The 17,869-nt window shown below is 40.0% G+C and overlaps 1 protein-coding gene across 7 annotated transcripts in view; it reads right to left on the reverse strand.

The window, feature by feature from the left end:
* Positions 1 to 17,869, reverse strand: part of LOC107037118 (kinesin-like protein unc-104) — a 38,432-nt gene that overhangs the window by 8,197 nt on the left and 12,366 nt on the right. For 2 of the 7 annotated variants that reach the window (XM_015255499.1, XM_015255498.1), the window contains exons 1-11: positions 16,141 to 16,382; positions 13,327 to 13,471; positions 12,277 to 13,040; positions 12,180 to 12,182; positions 11,898 to 12,055; positions 11,663 to 11,802; positions 10,709 to 10,837; positions 9,023 to 9,705; positions 6,230 to 6,347; positions 5,886 to 6,058; positions 3,931 to 4,109 (exon numbers count right to left, since the gene is read on the reverse strand). In XM_015255499.1, coding sequence (XP_015110985.1) covers positions 3,931 to 4,109; positions 5,886 to 6,058; positions 6,230 to 6,347; positions 9,023 to 9,705; positions 10,709 to 10,837; positions 11,663 to 11,802; positions 11,898 to 12,055; positions 12,180 to 12,182; positions 12,277 to 13,040; positions 13,327 to 13,426 — 2,447 coding nt within the window. In that variant the 5' untranslated portion in view covers positions 13,427 to 13,471; positions 16,141 to 16,382. Of the gene's footprint in view, positions 1 to 3,463; positions 3,602 to 3,930; positions 4,110 to 5,885; positions 6,059 to 6,229; positions 6,348 to 9,022; positions 9,706 to 10,708; positions 10,838 to 11,662; positions 11,803 to 11,897; positions 12,056 to 12,179; positions 12,183 to 12,276; positions 13,041 to 13,326; positions 13,472 to 16,140; positions 16,383 to 17,869 lie in introns of those variants that run through there. The other 5 variants (XM_015255494.1, XM_015255495.1, XM_015255497.1 and 2 more) reach the window with 5 other exon arrangements.

Raw genomic sequence — 17,869 nt, forward strand, 5'->3', positions numbered from 1 at the left:
TCCTATTATTGTGTAAATTAACAATTCCAATTTCAACTGAAAACCAGAGTTGATGACCAGAATTGTCTGACATCTTTCTTTCTGACAACTCGGGTCTTCAACTCGGGCCTTCAATTGAAAGCCCGAGTTGAAGACCCGAGTTGTCAGAAAGAAAGATGTCAGACAAGATATGAATGTTTTTTTGGGCTCAAATGAAAGAGCGGGTCGAGAAATGATGTGCTAGAGCCTCCAAACATGACAAATGTCTCTAAAGATGATATCTGTTTTCAATTGAAAAGCGCAATTGTGACAACATTGTCCAGTGGGGTCTAGGAGTCTCCCCTGGTTCAAAACCATCTTTAGAGGTCCTAGCACGCCATTTCTCGACCCGCTCTTTCGTTTGAGCCCAAAAAAACATTCATATCTTGTCCGACATCTTTGCTACAAACTCGGAACTTCAACTCGGGCCTTCAATTGAAAGCCCGAGTTGTAGGCCCGAGTATGTAGCAGCGATGACAGACAAGATATGAATGTTTTTTTGGGCTCAAATGAAAGAGCGGGTCGAGAAATGGCGTGCTAGGGCCTCTAAAGATGGTTTTGAACCAGGGGAGACTCCTAGACGCCAACGTTCTATACATACTCCTAGACCCCATTGTCCTCCTAGACAATGATGTCACAACTCTGCTTTTCAATTGAAAACAGATATCATCTTTAGAGACATTTGTCATCTTTAAAGACTTCTGCACGCCATTTTTCGAGCCACCCTTTCATTTGAGCCAAAAAAAACATTCATATCTTGTCTGACATTTCTGTTACAAACTCTGGTCATCAACTCTGGTTTTCAGTTGAAATTGGAATTGTTAATTTCCACAATAATGGGATTGCATTGACGATTTTTTCTTAACTCACAAAATCTTCAAACAATTTGCTATCGATTGGTGATAAAATTTTTTGGAAATAATGAAATAGAGGGGATAACGCCTTTTTTTTCAGAGGTGATTTTTCAAAAATTTATTTTAAAAAAAGTACTAACTAGCAAATGTTTTTTATTAGCTCGCAATTTTTTTCAAAACTACTTCAATGAGGAAAAAAATAAAAATTTGGAATATCTATACATGAGGGGCTAATTGATCGGGTCTATGGTTACACATGCTCAAATCTTGATTGTATGCCACCAACGAGCTGCGCAAGAGGCGTATATCCCTGGATTAGTACGCGAAGAGACTTTCTCAGTGCACCTCCTCTCGTTTCTAATTACGAAATCAACGGTTATTTCGTATTGTGAGTACAGTAGACTCTCGATAACTGTCCTCCCGTTAACTGTCGCTATTCCGAGAATTTCTCGGTTTCGAGCGTTTTTCGCGGAACGTAAACTAGTCCCTTTAAATTTCGGGGAATCGGTGCGCGGAGTGGGAGCCGTTTTTAAGTGTCGCTTTCGCGGAACTGCGACCGATATAGGTCCCGACGAGTGACAGTTAACGAGAGTCTACTGTATTTGATACTCACAGAAGTGAATTTTTCTTATTTGAATTTTACTGATATTAACACTTCACAGGAAAAAATTTATTTAGTTTTTCCATTGGACAAGAGATGGGCAGCATTTTTTTTAATACTATTGACGCTTATCAATTGCTTTAAAAAAATGGGGCCGTTCATTGTTTCGAAAATGAAAGCGTTTACGTTCACTAAATTTAATCATCAACTTCCCCTACCAATTTTTCAAAAGCCATATTCTCTCCATTTTCTTCAAAAAATCTATTGACGTAAGAATTGGTAGAACATCAAGTAAAGCTTAATGTTCTACATTTTCAGTTCTTTCTGCCGCCTATTTTCAAAGTTAGGGGCCTCAGGATCGCTTCCACCAGGGGTCTTGGGCCTCCTTGATCCGCCTCTGTTCAGAATCATTGTTCCTTACATGAAGAATAGAGGGAAGGAGGTCGAACTGCTATGGGGGCGTTCATTGAAAATGGGAAGGGCAAATGAATCGGCACGCTAGGTGACGAAGCCTCCTGCAGGTGGCTCTTGGGTTGCCTATGATCTTAAAGTAGCTCTACCCTTACGGTAAATTCAAAGATCATTGAAAACTGCAAAAAAATTGCAGAAAACTCGATTAGATTCGGAATTCTAATTTTTTTCTCAATTTAATTATCGTTTTGGTTTTTCAAAGAATAAATGTTTAAAAATCAGGATTTAACCCAGTGTTTTATGGGAAAATCAACATTTCCATTGTAATCAAAGATTAAAATCTGGATTTTTTTTCAGTAGATGTAAAAAAATCAAGAATTTTTTGACACCTCATAAAAAATAATCCACCGTTTTGCAAACAAGTTTTATTATTTATTTATAAGAGGGAAATGTTTGGGAAAATATTAATATTTTGCGAAATTGAATTTAGATAATACTGACTGGGTACGAATTTTTTCAAATTTTTTCCATGCAATTTAGTTGAAAAATTGAAAAACTGAAAATATCCAAAAGTACAGCGTAGCCCGGCCGAAGGGTAGAGCTACTTTAAAATACTGGAACCGAATGATCATAACTCGGAACTGAGATGGCTTTGTTCGGAGAGATGCTGGCGTACTTTAACGTAACATCCTCTCAGCAATCGATCCGTTGGCAACGCAGATCTCGATGTAGTCTACACAAATGACGAACCTGGATTTGAGGTCTCCATAAGGAACGGGACCGTGGACAGTACGCCCTGGGCCGTGGGCGAGCGCCCTCAACCGATTGAGACACATAATCATATCATTGATCACTAAATTGTTTGCTTGATTTCACATCTTTGTACTTACAAAAATCTACAATATACGGACGAATGTTCATTCTTTAAATTGTTAAATTGTTTTTAATGAGTCTTTACCCTATGAAAAATAGTTACTGCATGTATTAGTGTATTTGTTGATTCTGCATTCAATTCCAATTTATCCGTCGATACTCTTGTTATGCTCTTGTTTCATTCCGCTTTCTATCATCATTCTTCAATGAAATGAAAATTGTTTGATAATAATGGCGCGGAGGTGTTCTTCGTTCACGAAAGCGCGAAACTTCTTTCAAATGTTCAATTAAAAATAGTAAAATACATCTACTCTTATTTCCACTTGATCCAAGCAAATCGCTAATATCATTCATATCAAATCACTATATCCTTCATACACAGTTCGACCTTCTTCCCTCCATCCTTCATGGATCCTTACATCAAAAGGCAAAGCTGAAAAAGCTCAAGCTCCGTGCCGCGTAAAAAGTCATCGAGAGGAGTCAGGGTGAAAGAGACTGTGAAATAAGAAGTGTCGCAGTTTCTGCTAAATGCTCGAAGCGTTTTTTTTTTAATGCCAACGTGCGCTCAATACCGAGAGACAAAAAGAAAGTCCTTTGTGTCGGTGAATAGTGTTGGTGAGGCAGAAATGGAGCAGATATAGAGGGACACGAGATGATTCTCATTTGAATATATATCTTTGCTTTTTTCGTGCGACCGAGCACCAACCTCGAAGGCAAAAGATTTGCGAGCGAGAACCTCTGATTAGAGTAGGCCGTGAGACATTGGAATATATCCTCTTTGGCCTCCGGAGTGCTGGGACTCAAGTCTTCATTGTATATGTGACGCATCAGCTCCAAGCGCTGTCTACAATTTGACAGTTAAAAAAAGAAAAACACGATTTAGTGGCGATTCAAAATTGCTATCTGATTCGCCTAAAAAAGCCTGAGATTTACGTGCTTTGCACTAATTGACTGAAATTGCTGTTTCGCCGAAATTATTCATCAGTTTTTTTTTGTTATTCGAGGGACTGTGGGTGCATCATCACGAAACAACAACCTGAAGTCTTTTAAGGGTAAACGCCCACTTCGGAAATGTATCTTCCCCTGGATTTTCCTGAACCTCTTTTGCCTTTGAGATGGCGTGGAATGACAACTACTGATCCTATGATCTTCATTATGTTTGGGACTACTTACCGTAGTTTGTCAAGTGTCCAGTAGTGAGTGGCGCCATTCTTGGTGTCTTGCACCTCGACAGCGACGATTGTACGGGGGAAGGGCCTCTCCTCCTCTTCGTCGTCCTCAATGGCCGGCAGGAGGTCCGGGGGTAGGGGCGAGTAGAGTGTGTCCGTAAGCAGGGTAAATTGAAATTGAACCTGAGGGTCATCAAAATATTACCAACATTTTGCGCTGCAATTTTTCTATCACGAGAAAAGGGCGATGGACGGGTTGAGATTTACTGGATATTAAATACTTGAGTGCACAAGTACTTAGTATGAATACACACACGAAACAATTTTAATGAAAAATCTAGCGAATTCATTGGACAATTGTATGGGATTTTTTGTGACCTTTGTATTAGTTTTTGGCCGATTCTATTGAAATGTTGAATATCAAATATTCAATAGAAAAAGTCAATAGCATTCGATTTTTCTGTATAACTTATTCGTTTCAGCTACTTTCTATAGAATTTCTTCGGCTCAAATTTTCTATTTTTTTTTTTCATTCTTTTTTCCAAATCAAACAAATAAACTTGGAAAATTTGGGCCAAGGAAATTGTATAGAAAATATCTCAACGGAATAAGTTGTATAAAAAAATCGAATTCATTTGATTTTTTTACAATAAATTGAAAATATCTTAAAAATAATTAATAATGAATTCAAAAAAACAGGTAAACAAATGGAAAATTGTACTTGTATAGCATATAGTATAATTATTTTTGCTAATAAATTAGCAATATGCTTCCGAATGGTTATTTTGCACATCATTTCCTTCTATCATGTATAATTCAATGTTTACTTCATTTTATTAAATTGAATAAGATTTATTGTCAACTAATGTCAGATTTTCAACTTAGTTGAATGTTATCATCATCATCATCATTGTTCTTATTATCCCCTTCTTCTATACAACCGATTGTCTTTTCTACGGTTCTGTCTCTCCTCTCACAATCAGCCCTTCGATAAAATGTTGATAGAACCATTTTATTTATACATACTTGAATGAATTTGAAACATCACATTTGAAGAAACCGTCAGAAAGCTCACTTTCGGGAAATTCATGAAAAATTCGAAATTTTTAAACAATCATCATAAAAATCAAATCAACTAATATGGCTATCGTAATTATCTTTCAACTTCGACTTAATGGCATTAAAACAAACTTTTCAAGCTAGAATTGAATTCATTTGAAGCATGATATTCCAAGATATCGCCGGACTTCTGATTTTCAAAAAATACAAATTTTTTGCAAATTTTTAAATAATCAAAATAACGATTATTGCTATCGCGTTCATCTTCGAACCTGGTCAAAAGGACATCCAAACAAATTTTTTAAGCCATCATTCAATCAGTTCAGATCATTTTTTTTATTTATCGTGGGACAACCAATTTTCGAAAAAAATCGAAAATTAAAAAAACTAATAGATGAATTAAAATTTAATTCATCTCAACAATACCTACATTTTAATAAAAAGATTCACTTCCATCCATTCATTACCGAACAATTGAAGAAAAACTTTGTTATATACGTACGCGCATACACCCACACTTACGCATGAGATCTAAAAATTGCTTTTTCGGACTTTTTGGATCATACTGGGCCGACATAACACAAAAAATCGAAAACTTGAATTTCAACGATTACAATACTTCCATTCGGAAGCGAAAATTTTAACGTTGGGGCAATGCTGAATTCAATGAATCATTGAATTCAATTTAAAATACATCGTCGTACAAATTCCATTCGGAAGCAAATTGCCAATTTATGAACTGCAATTAATTGCTGTGACAAAAGCAATCTTCCACTTGTTCTAAACAACAGTCTCCCCTTTGACTAGGATGTTTCCATCAGTCGCACACTTGGTACTTCAGTCAAGAATTTAAGTGCCAATGTACTCAGTAGTGCCCATCGCTGTACAAAAAATCTTTACCCTTTTCTTGAGTTCAACAGAAATGGCATTAGCCTCTTTGAGAAATATCGCATTGCCCCACAAATCATCGCGCAGCGAAGTGAACTGATGATACTTCCATTTTCTAAATGCCCACGCAGCCAGCTGGAACTCCCGTTCGCTCCAGTTGCTCTCTGCGTCAAACAATGGGTTGACTGAAATGCAAGCCATCACCAGGCGAAATAGTCAGAATAGCCAAAAGCAGTATTTCTTTAGTTCGCGGCTAATCATGGATTATTCATATAGCATCATTGAAGCAAAGCTGATTTCGTGAAAATTGTACCAATTTTTCTCTCTCAAGTGATGACGGAATGCAAGATACTTACCGAATATGTCCTCCTCGATGTTGTTGAAATCTTCTGGAGTGTAACTGCTGTACATTGACATTGTCATACTCTGCTCCTCAACCTGTTTCTGGAGGGCATCTATTCGTGCCTCGTAATTCTGTAATTTGCACCAAATACGCGGGTCAATTTAGGTGGTTCAAGTAGGAATTATTGATGAACGAACAAGATGAAAAGCTAGGGTGTTTCGATTGATTTAGATAGAAGGCTTCGAAACGAATATTTTGAAAACACTAGAAAAGGATCGCACGCTTCGCGCGCGCATGCTCCAGTTAGTGTTTCATTGAATTCATGTATGAATAATAATAAAATGAATAGTAAATAAGGAAATTGAAGTAAAGTTTAATGAGCATATATTTCAATCTTATATTTTAGTCACGATCTATTGCAGCTAGAATCATAGTATTTCGGATAATAAATAATTGCTTCATCTCATGAGATAGTCAAATTCCTCCGTAAGGTATCTAGAACAAAGTCCATTCATTATAAGTGTTGATGATTATTGGTTATCAGGTTTTGATTTTTTTGAAGGTATTCATAGTTACCCTGGCGGATCCCCCGATTGATATTCGATCGACTGTCGATTGTAGAATCGAGTTGATTAGTATATCGATTCGCATGCGAGTGTAGTTCGATTCAGATCTCAGATTATTGATGGAATCGAAGATGAATCGACTTCATAGGAAGTCGATAGCTAGTGAATTTCCCATGACAAAAATTTATTGCACCAAAACTTGAACGACTCATGGGGTGGTCGATTATGAAAGATTCCTTACGGTCGGACCAGGATCAACTTGAAGAAAGTCGATTGTGACTCGATTGTCCTCATTATTCAAGTCAATCGACCCACAATCCACTAGTTTAGTCGTTTCATAATAGTTTTCATAATTCCAGTGGGCGAATCGACTGATCCTTGAGTCGATTATTATTCGATTGACTTCATATTATTCACTTATATGAAACGACTCAACAACTGGTCGGTTGTGGGTCGATTGGTGTGAATAATATGCGGGCAATCGAGTCACAATCGACTTTCTTCAAGTCGATCCTGGTCCGACCGTAAGGAGTCTTTCATAATCGATCACCCCATGAGTCGTTCAAGTTTTGGTGCAATAAATTTTTGGCATTCAAAATTCACTAGCTATCGACTTCCTATGAAGGCGATTCTCTTCGATTCCATCAATAATCTGAGATCTAAATCGAACTACACTCGCATACGAATCGATATGCTGATCAACTCGATTCTACAATCGACAGATCCGCCAGGGATACGTTTATTTAAAATTTACTTTGCTCGAAGAGAATATTTGTTTCGAAGACGTGATCATTAATTTTTTATCAATCAATAATTGAGATATTAGATATATATATTATAAATATATAAATTATATATATATATTTTTTTCTTTTCAATTTTTATTTCCAAAGGAAATGAAAAAGAAATTTGTATAATCTAGAATCCTATGCAAAGATTATCTTTGGTTCTAAGCTTAAGGATATTCCTGGTAAAATAGATTGCTGACACAAAAGGTGGCATCAATTTTTTTTAAGAGGAAAACAATCGAAATCGGTCCACTAGTTTTAAAGATATTTGCGGAAAATGATTTAAAAACGAATCGCATTCTCTTAAAAACTATAAGATTGATGGGGCTGAAGTTTTACACAGAGTTAGTCCTCATTAAGACCTATAATCTGACAGAATTTCAGATTTTCTGGAATTACTATAGCCACTTAATTACTCAATTTTCTAAAAATTGACCACCGGCAAGTGGAGGTGAACATGCTCACATACAGGCGTGGTCGCCAAACTTCGTATTTTTACGTTTCAGACCACACGGGTAGAAAATTACTCCTGACATTTCAAGTACAAAAGCTCGAAATTTTTAAAAATCACTCATTGATCCTGAATTTTCACACACTTTGATATTGAAAAATCAGTTAAAATCTGGAGTATTCAATGAAATTGAAATTTTCAGGTCCCCATGAAACTGAAAATTATTAAATATTTTCCTGAATTTTCAGTCCACTGAAAATTCAGTTTCATGTGATGTTCAATTTCCGCAATGAGTGCAAGAATTCTACATGTCATTAAAATATCACGGAATTTTCATACATTTTGATACTGAAAAATCAGTTGAAATCGGTAGTATTCAATTAAATTGAAATTTTCAGGTCCCCATGACACTGAAAATTATTATATATTTTTCTGAATTCTCACTCCACTGGAAATTCAGTTTCATGTGATGTTCAATTTCCGCAATAAGTTTGAGAATTCTACATGTCATTGAAATATCACGGAATTTTCATACATTTTGATATTAAAAAATCAATTGAAATCTCTAGTATTCAATGAAATTGAAATTGTCAGGTCCTTATGACACTGAAAATTATTAAATATTTTCTTGAATTCTCACTCCACTGCAAATTCAGTTTCATGTAATGTTCAATTTCCACAATGAGTGTGAGAATTCGACATGTCATTGAAATATCAATGATAATCCAGCATGGAAAACTCAATTATCCTGAATTTCCAAACTGAATAAGAGATTTCATGTACAATTTGATCTCAAATTGAATTCAAATTCACAACATTGAGACTTCAAATGCAGCTATTACTTAATTTTCAAAAAAAAATCTACCAGTGCAGTCTGCATAATTTCCACTAAAAATTAGAGAACGTGAAAATTGGACGATCCCAATGCTTCCATTCGTAAGCAAAGAAACCTGCAAGTTCCCTATCGAGACATGAACGATCATCCCTGTAGAAGCAATTACCTTTCTCTGCTCTTCGAACCGCTGATCAGCAGTTTCCTTCTCCTTTCGATACTGCTCCTCCAGTGTCAGCAATCGCTTCTCCATCTCCGCCTTCAAATCGATTCCCTGTTTCTCCAGCAATTCAATCTGTGCGAAATTCCAGTCCACAGTCTCACCATTGCCAGGTGTCTCTCCATTTTGCGCTTCACCATTCCCCGGAGTTTCCGCTGGTGAATTCTTCTCACGACGCTCCCTCACCTGATCGGGATGATTAAATCTAAACACATGATTCTTACCGAGAATCACCCTGGACCCAGTCTTCAATACAATGGGTTCACTGATCTCCCGGCCATTGACGTATATCAGAGCACCAGCTTTCGGCATCAGTGTGATTACCCCCTCGTGATTCTCAAAGACACAGTGTTCACTGAGAATATAGGGTCCGCATAATTGAATGTCTTGAGGAATATTTGCCTCGGCCGATCCAATTCTCGTGAAGCCATCCTTGATGTAATAAATCAGACATTCCGACATGAGTGGATCCTCATTGAGATTAACAAGATGAGGTGTCTTCTTGGGTGAGAATACACCGACTGTCACACCATCCTCCTTAACCGCGACTCCCATTTCCGCGAATACCGCCTCTCGCTGGAGGCGAATAGACTCGGTGCGCTTGAGCTTCTCCTCCCATGTCTCATTCAACTCTACGAGAATCATTAAAAACCGTGGATATTGAGTCATTGTGCATCCAAAAGTCATGTGGAGTGAAAAAACGAGGGAGCAGGGACAATAAAATTTAGTCGAAAAACAATTCTATTGGATTTCTAGTGAACATTCTATTAGTTTTTGGCCGATTCTATTGCACTGAGAGACAAATATAATTCTTCTGACTATATTCCGTCACCATCAAATTATAGTCAAAAAGTCCTCAATAATTTTTCATGGGTTACGGTAACTATGGTCGGAGAACTAATTACTACAATGTAGTCATTACAACTATTTTATAGTCCTCCTCACGATAGATTTGTCGTGGTTACTTTTGAACTTTGGTTAGTTTAACTGCATTTTGATTTGCAAAAATTACGCTTGTGACTATAATGTTATGTGCCGCATATAAAAAAAAATCGTATCGTTCACCAAAATGCCTCAACTATTTTCTTATTGTAAATCGAACTTCAGATTTTTCTCTCAGTGTGAAATGTTGAATGCACGGAGAGAAATATTCAGTAAAAATTACGGAACCATTCACGTAAACCGCAATATGGAATCGTTTTCCGGCAATTTTTATAGGAATGGAAGAGAAGAAATCTGAAACGTTCAGTGGATTCTCAGGTTCATCACCGAAAAAAGTACGAAATTGCCGACCGTAATGGTTGGGTGAGTTAGGTGTTGCTCCGGCGGACATCCGAGTGCAGCGTTTAGCGCGATTAGTACTTGGATGGATGGCCGCTTAGGAACAACCTCGCCCAGAAATTTCGGAAGGTAATCACAGTGTAGTGGCCTAATGTGCCCCTCTAGTCAGTGTGACAGAAGGATACATTAGGGCTCTGCACAATCGTGGAAGCCCTGAAAAACCGCGGTCGTAAAACATGAAAATGTTTTTTTTTCGAAAGATATTCACGTTTTGCTATTGATGACATAAGGCGCCAAAAATCTATAAGGGCTAAAAAATCTGGGGCCAAAAAGTCCTATTCCGCTCATGATTACCTGCAATGAGTTTTTCTGAAGCTTGCAACTGTTCGACAGCTTCTTCGGCAGTTGGATGTGACGGTAAGCGCTGGCGCGCCTCCTTGATGTCCTCCTCTCTCTTTACATTCTTTATCACTGCATCCTCCCCTGAATCACAAAGCACCGTGTGAAGGGCTTTTACACGAATAAACACGAGCTTTTGTTTTAAATTTTTGAATGAGGATAAATGAAAGGAATGCTGTACTAAGGATCGGCGTCCGATACAGCCTCTGTTATCTCAAAAAGTGAAAATTTCCGGGCAATTTAACTCGAGAAGCTTAAAAGCTCCTGGAAATTTGTGGCCGGCTCAGTCGAACGCCGAGGGTTTTTTGTGATGACACTGAAAGCTCATCGACAATTGCGTTCGCACATTCAATCGTAGTAATTGTGCTTCAAGTTAATGCCGCAGCCGTGCATTTGCGGAGGGGAGGAGAGTCAAAAGCTCGAAAAGCACTCGTGATCTAAGGATTTTTAACAAAGGGAGGATAGAATGCAGGAAATGAAGAAAGCCAGCGCAAGATTACACTGTATTCTCTCCCTGCCATACGTTCTGTCAATGAAACGCATTAATATTCCATGATAAAGCTCATGTAAGCAGAATGAATGAGCAAATGCAGAGGAAATGACTTCAGGATTTTTCGTGTTTCTGTATTTTTTTGCTTTTACGTTTTCTTCACTTTGATCTTTATTTACTTTCTTTCATCTTCATTACTTACTAGATTCTTTCTTTTCATAAGAGACTCTACCATCTGGCCCTACGGTGGAGCACGATGGGGATAGAAAAAAAAAGATTATCTAGGTGAGTGGAATTAGCCACCAGCGCGATTTTACCAAACGATTCTTAATTTCACTTTCACACAAGAGACATTCGTATGTAATCATGTAGATAGTTTTATGTACATGTTATTAGTTGTTTCAAATGAAAGCACTGACCTTCTTGCACGTCTATGCCCTCCTGTTTCAAAAGCTCGCGAAGCTTCTGTATCTCCTCTTTGAGTTCGCGTATGAGCTTGGCGTTGGCGTCCTCGTTGACGACAGCCTTGCAGACGATCTGCTTAGCGCGATCTGCGTATCTACGATCAATAACACATCGTCGTGAATGGAAGGTCTTCGCGGTCTTCGATCGCGATCCGCAAATTCCTAATCAAGAGGAATTTTCGACACCTACCTAAGTGTCGACAGTGTTTCATCATAGTTTATGTCCGCAGGACTGACAGCAGCAATCATCGCGGTCTTTGAGTTGCCCCCCAAATTCTCTCGGAGCAGCCATGTCAGCACCGAGTCTCTGTACGGTATGAACTCTGCCTTCTTCTTCTTCTTTGTCGCCTGGAATGTTTACGGTTATTCAGTGAAAGCTTCAAACACGTTGTGTAAACTCGTGAACTAATGATCATGAGCTCTCGAGGGCTCGTTAATATGCACATAATCTGTGAGAGCTGGTGGTACTTACCGCCTATTGATCCGAGGGGAGCATTGCACAGGAAAGCGTATTAGTATCGAACAGGGGATTATGAAGATTAAGGAAAAATAGTTGTGAGGATACTTACGATCTCCGCAAGCGCACTGATGACTTTGCCGAGTGTCGTAAGACTCTTGTTGATGTTCGCGCCTTCTTTGAGTCTTGTTCCTTTGGCACCAGTTGAGTCAGCACGCTCAGACCCGGCCAAATCAACAAGCGATATCTTGCTGACTTTCTCAGTAACCAATCCTGTGGTTGAGTCGTGCTTCTGTTGGGTGAAGAATATCGTGAAGACAGCGTGTGATCTAGACGATGTCTCGTTCATGTTGGTCGCTGCCACTGTTCGTGCTTTGTTACCCTCGTCAATCAGATCGTGAATATCTTCGTAAGACATCACAGCGAGCTTCGATAGGTCCTCGACGTAGGGCCCGAGGAGTGGGTGCTCGCGGACCCTCAGGTTTCCCTTGTTCTTTGGATTCAGAAGATCGCGAACACGTTCGCAATAAATTTCCATGTAGGACACTTCAACCGAGTGCTTCACGGTGTCACTTGTATTGCTGCTGATTCTGCGGAAAAGGTCTTTGCATATCTGGGGGATTATACCCTCTTGTCCCTCCTCCTGTTTTCCCATCATTGTGTAGGATTTTCCAGCTCCTGTCTGGCCGTACGCGAAGATGCAGACGTTGTAGCCTTCGAAGGCATGCTGAAGCATCTCCTCGCCGATGTCTTTGTAGACCATTATTTGGGAGGAGTAGTTGGGATCATCAGCGTCCATAGAGTGGTAGGAGTAGTCGTAGTTGAAGCTTTTTATGGCTTCTTTTGTGCCTGGTGGAGCTTTCGGGTTGATGATGGCTGAAATGGAAATATTATTCGGGTTTCTGTTCAATGGTGAGGGGAATCGTTTGAATCTCGAGGGGGTGGAGAAGCTCTGAAAGTAGATCTTTACAGTCGATGGAGTCAAGTGGGAATTATAGGCGGATGGCTAATTGAAGGGAACCAGGCCTCCTTCAGGGAATGATGAATTGAAAAAGTTGAAACTCTCGCGGGTGAATTCGGCAAGAAACTATTTATTGCGGATTTCGAGAAGACGCGAGAGTCCTTGACATCTTCCAATGTCGGAAAGTTCCAAGATACTTACATGTTGTATTGCCTGCCATCTCGATGATACATTGCGCTTCGCGACATATTTCGCGGTTGTTGAAGGGACGAACCCTCACCGCAACCTTCACCGAAGACATCGCGGTGGCTTGTCAAGTCGCCTTGGTGTATCAAATTCCGGTTCTCTGAAAAATGGCAACAGTTTAATTAAGATTAACAATATTTTACATAGAATGTTGAAATTTTTCCGTTCGCGATTAACGCGCATCGACTGAATGGATTTCAATGGCATGAATGCTATTAATTAGTTTACGGATGAGGGTTGAAGGTGTCCAATGAATTCACGCATTGTATCATTGCAGGATCAAAAAGACGTAAAAATCTTGAACCCAATTGAGACATCAGACAAAAGATCCTTGAGTAAGACACCTAGAATGTCTAGAAAGCATGTCTTAATGTCTCAATTTAACATACTAAATTAAATTGAAACACTTGTCATGACCATCGGAAGTCCGAAGGTGAGTTATGAGATATTTGTACCGTGATTCATCCGTCCTATCTCAACTAGGAGGGGTGAGCACTGAATCTCCCGAGTCTCAACCCCCGGAGAAACCGGGAAACACGGAAATTTAATATGGGGGTGAGTCACGAAAGATTGTTATTCGCGTATCGAGAGTAGTGACGCAGCCAAGTCTCTCCATTATTGACTCGCTCCACTTGCTACCCTTCATACGTTCGATGCTCATTCACCTCCCACGTGTACTATTTTCAAATAGTAAGACTTTATGAATATCCATTAAGGAGAGTAACACGATGATAATGAGGATCTTTACCTCGACAACATTGAATGGGAACAGAATGTTTATAAAATCATGATGCGAAAATTGAAAAAAAATTGTCGCCAATTCCCTTCTGAGAAAGTAGATATAGAGGTGATGAACCTTCGATTTAGGCGAATTTAGGGGTGTCCCATCCTAACTCATGAGCTCAGATGATTATTTGATCCTTAAATTCCCAAAAATCCTCTAACTTGAATTTTCCACTGGCGAATATTCCGCTAGATTCATGTAAAGGTGCATTCGATACAGGTAACGGCCGAAACATTCCACCTGTCCGAAGGATTTTCCCATCATTGTTCACAAATTCTCTTCTTTTCATCTTTTCAACTCCTAAGCTCACATGATTATTTGACCCCTAAACCCTTAATAATCCCCTAGATTGATTTTTCCACTGGCGAATATTCCGCTAGCTTCATACAGAGGTGCATACGATACGGGTGATGGCTGAAACATTCCATCTGTCCGAAGGATTTTCCCATCATTGTTCACAAATTCTCTCCCCACACCCACATTGAACCCAAGGTAAGCGATTTGCAGATCGCGAATGAAACACTCCAAAGATTCATCAATAAAAATTTTCGCGAACGCAATTTTGGGAAATTTAGGGGCGTCCAATCTTTTCAACTCCTAAGCTCACATGATTATTTGACACCAAAAACCCTAATAATCCCCTAGATTGATTTTTCCACAGGCGAATATTCCGCTAGGTTCATACAGAGGTGCATACGATACGGGTGATGGCCGAAACATTCCATCTGTCCGAAGGATTTTTCCATCATTGTTCATAAATTCTCTCCCCCCACCCACATTCAAGCCAATGTAAGCGATTTGCAGATCGCAAATAAAACACTCCAAAGATTCATCAATAAAAATTTTCGCGAACGCAATTTCGGATAATTTAGGGCGTCCAATCCTTTCAGCTCATGAGCTCACATGATCATTTGACCCCTAAACCCTTAATAATCCCCTAGATTGATTTTTCCACTGGCGAATATTCCGCTAGCTTCATACAGAGGTGCATACGATACGGCTGATGGCCGAAACATTCCATCTGTCCGAAGGATTTTCCATCATTGTTCACAAATTCTCTCCCCACACCCACATTGAACCCAAAGTAAGCGATTTGCAAATCGCGAATAAAACACTCCAAAGATTCATCAATAAAAATTTTCGCGAACGCAATTTCGGATAATTTAGGGGCGTCCAATCTTTTCAGCTCATGAGCTCACATGATTATTTGACCCCTAAACCCTTAATAATCCCCTAAATTGATTTTTCCACTGGCGAATATTCCGCTAGCTTCATACAGAGGTACATACGATGTGGTGACGGCCGAAACATTCCATCTATCCGAAGGATTTTTCCATCATTGTTCATAAATTCTCTCCCCACACCCACATTCAAGCCAATGTAAGCGATTTGCAGATCGCGAATGAAACACTCCAAAGATTCAATAAGAAATATTTTCGCGAACTCGATTTCCGCGAATCTAGGGGTGTCCAATCTTTTCAACTCATGAGCTCATATGATTGTTTGACCCTTAAATCCCCAAAAATCCCCTAAATTGAATTATCCACTGGCAAATAGGTTCCCACCATTGTCCATAAATTCTCTCCCACGCACACCCACAATGACTGCAAGATGAATTTTCCAGATCGCGAATGAAACCGTCCAAGGATTCAATGTTTCCATGAATAGTCAGTCTGACTCGCGCTTTTGTTCCCAGGACTCCCCACGACAACAAAGCACACCCCCGACACCATTGTCCCTAAACAAATAATTGTCCGCAATGTAATAATAGCTCGACAACAATAAGAATCGGTATTCAAGCCTGAAAAGAAATCCTCCATCTTCGAAGCCTTGAACGGACACGACCTCGCTACACTTCAAATGGCAAGAAAAAACAACACCCTTGCGTATCGATTCACAGCCTACCCCGCAAGCTCACCGAAAGCTCAGGATGAAAAATGAGACCATCGAAACACAATCAAGATGACACAATTTTCGAAGCTTACCCCTGTGAATGAGGAGCTTTCTTCCTCTATCCCCTCTGTCCCCTTCTCGCCCACTAGCTGTCAATAATTACACACGAGCTATCACGGTAATCCCTGAAACTAAAGCAGTACCGAGGTACCATCACCACCGCACAGTGATACACGGTAATCTATCATCACCACCATGACACCTGAGAGTCCAATAATACCACCGAATACCGATAAAATGACAATTCAAGTGCCTTCACAAGATGGTCCAACGATCATGGTCGCTGGCACACTAAATGGGGTTGTCCGTATTCTTCGAACTTGTCACGACACTAGCGCCACCAAACCGGTCAATCTACGTAGCTTTTAGCTTAAACAAAATGGCCGACACGTCAGTGCACCTGCGTGAAGATCATGTGACCTCAGTGTGGAGTGAACTCGTCGACACCATCCACCAATCCGATTGTACTTGCCGAGTTACTCCACAGCACTACACAATTTGCCGAGAAACGGCGATGGAGTTGAGCCCCCCCACAGCAGTAAAAAATCAATAGAACAGACGATGTGGCGGCGTAGGGTGACGTCACACGGCGCAAACGATCGACCTATGCGGACGGGCGGCGCCGGCCAATTCCGACTTACGGGCGTTGAGACGACTTGAGACAATCAATATGGTGGTCTTCTAGGGGGAAAAAAGGAAGCGCGGGGATGTAGCCTTGTCCTTCCATCCCCTCTACTCTGATGTTGGCGATGGGGTGATGAGGAGGTGTGGAATGGGGAAGATTGTTGGTCAAAGGACATCGTCCTTGAATAATGGGGACTTGATGAGGAGCTAGTCGAAATTGGGATTGATCGGGAAGAAGGTTGTGTCGAGGGTCAAATGGGGTTACGTAAGGGTGATGCATGGGGTGGTCATATGTATATCGCGATGTATGTAGATCGACCCAGAGTTGGCGTCAATGATTGGACAGAAGATGTTATCGAACATTCCCGGGGGAATATTAGAACGCGACGTCACAGACGTGGAAGAATTGGTATTCTGTGGAATTCCCGTGGGCACGGCACGTTCGCGTGGTGGTAATGCAGGTCATAGGGAGCTCACGAGCTTTCGCGGAAACTGGGGGTGCATCGCATGAGGAAGGAGCTTACTGGAAGGCCCTGCTCATTTTCAGATCTATTGAGACCTTCATTGAGGTGTGATGGAGACGCAAGGAAGCTGATCGCTTCTCATTTGATTAATCTTTTTGTCAATTTGGTGCAACTGACTTGATGGCGTCTAGCAGGCAACCATGAAACAACCTGGTAGACGCGCAGAACTTCATTATCCATGAGGTTTCAACAGTTATTGCACCGGAATTAACTAGATCAAGTCATCATCCGCCTTTCACCCGAGTAATGAACGTACAACAGCCATTCACCTTCAGCTAACCTGAGAGTAGTTGCATCTGTTAATCTCGTGCTTTATGATTCAACAAACTTTAATCCAATACTCAGTATCCAATTTTGATTCTACTCTGCGCGGTATATCCGTGGAAATCGATAGGGTTCAACCTGAAACATACACCATTGGTGATTGCATCGCATGAGAACCTAGTTCATTTGGCGATTCCGGCGGACAAAAGAGTTGATTCTCTTGTTGTTCATTATGAAGCTGTCATGAGCTTGATCAAGCTCATTAAATACGAGAATATCAGAACGCCACATCACAAACATACAAGAATTGGTTGTCTGTGGAATTCTCGTGAGCACTGGAGGTTCGCAT

Source organism: Diachasma alloeum, unplaced genomic scaffold (genome assembly GCF_001412515.2).
Source record: "Diachasma alloeum isolate Michigan unplaced genomic scaffold, Dall2.0 Dall_scaffold_00213, whole genome shotgun sequence".
In the NCBI taxonomy this organism is placed as follows: Eukaryota; Metazoa; Arthropoda; class Insecta; order Hymenoptera; family Braconidae; genus Diachasma; species Diachasma alloeum.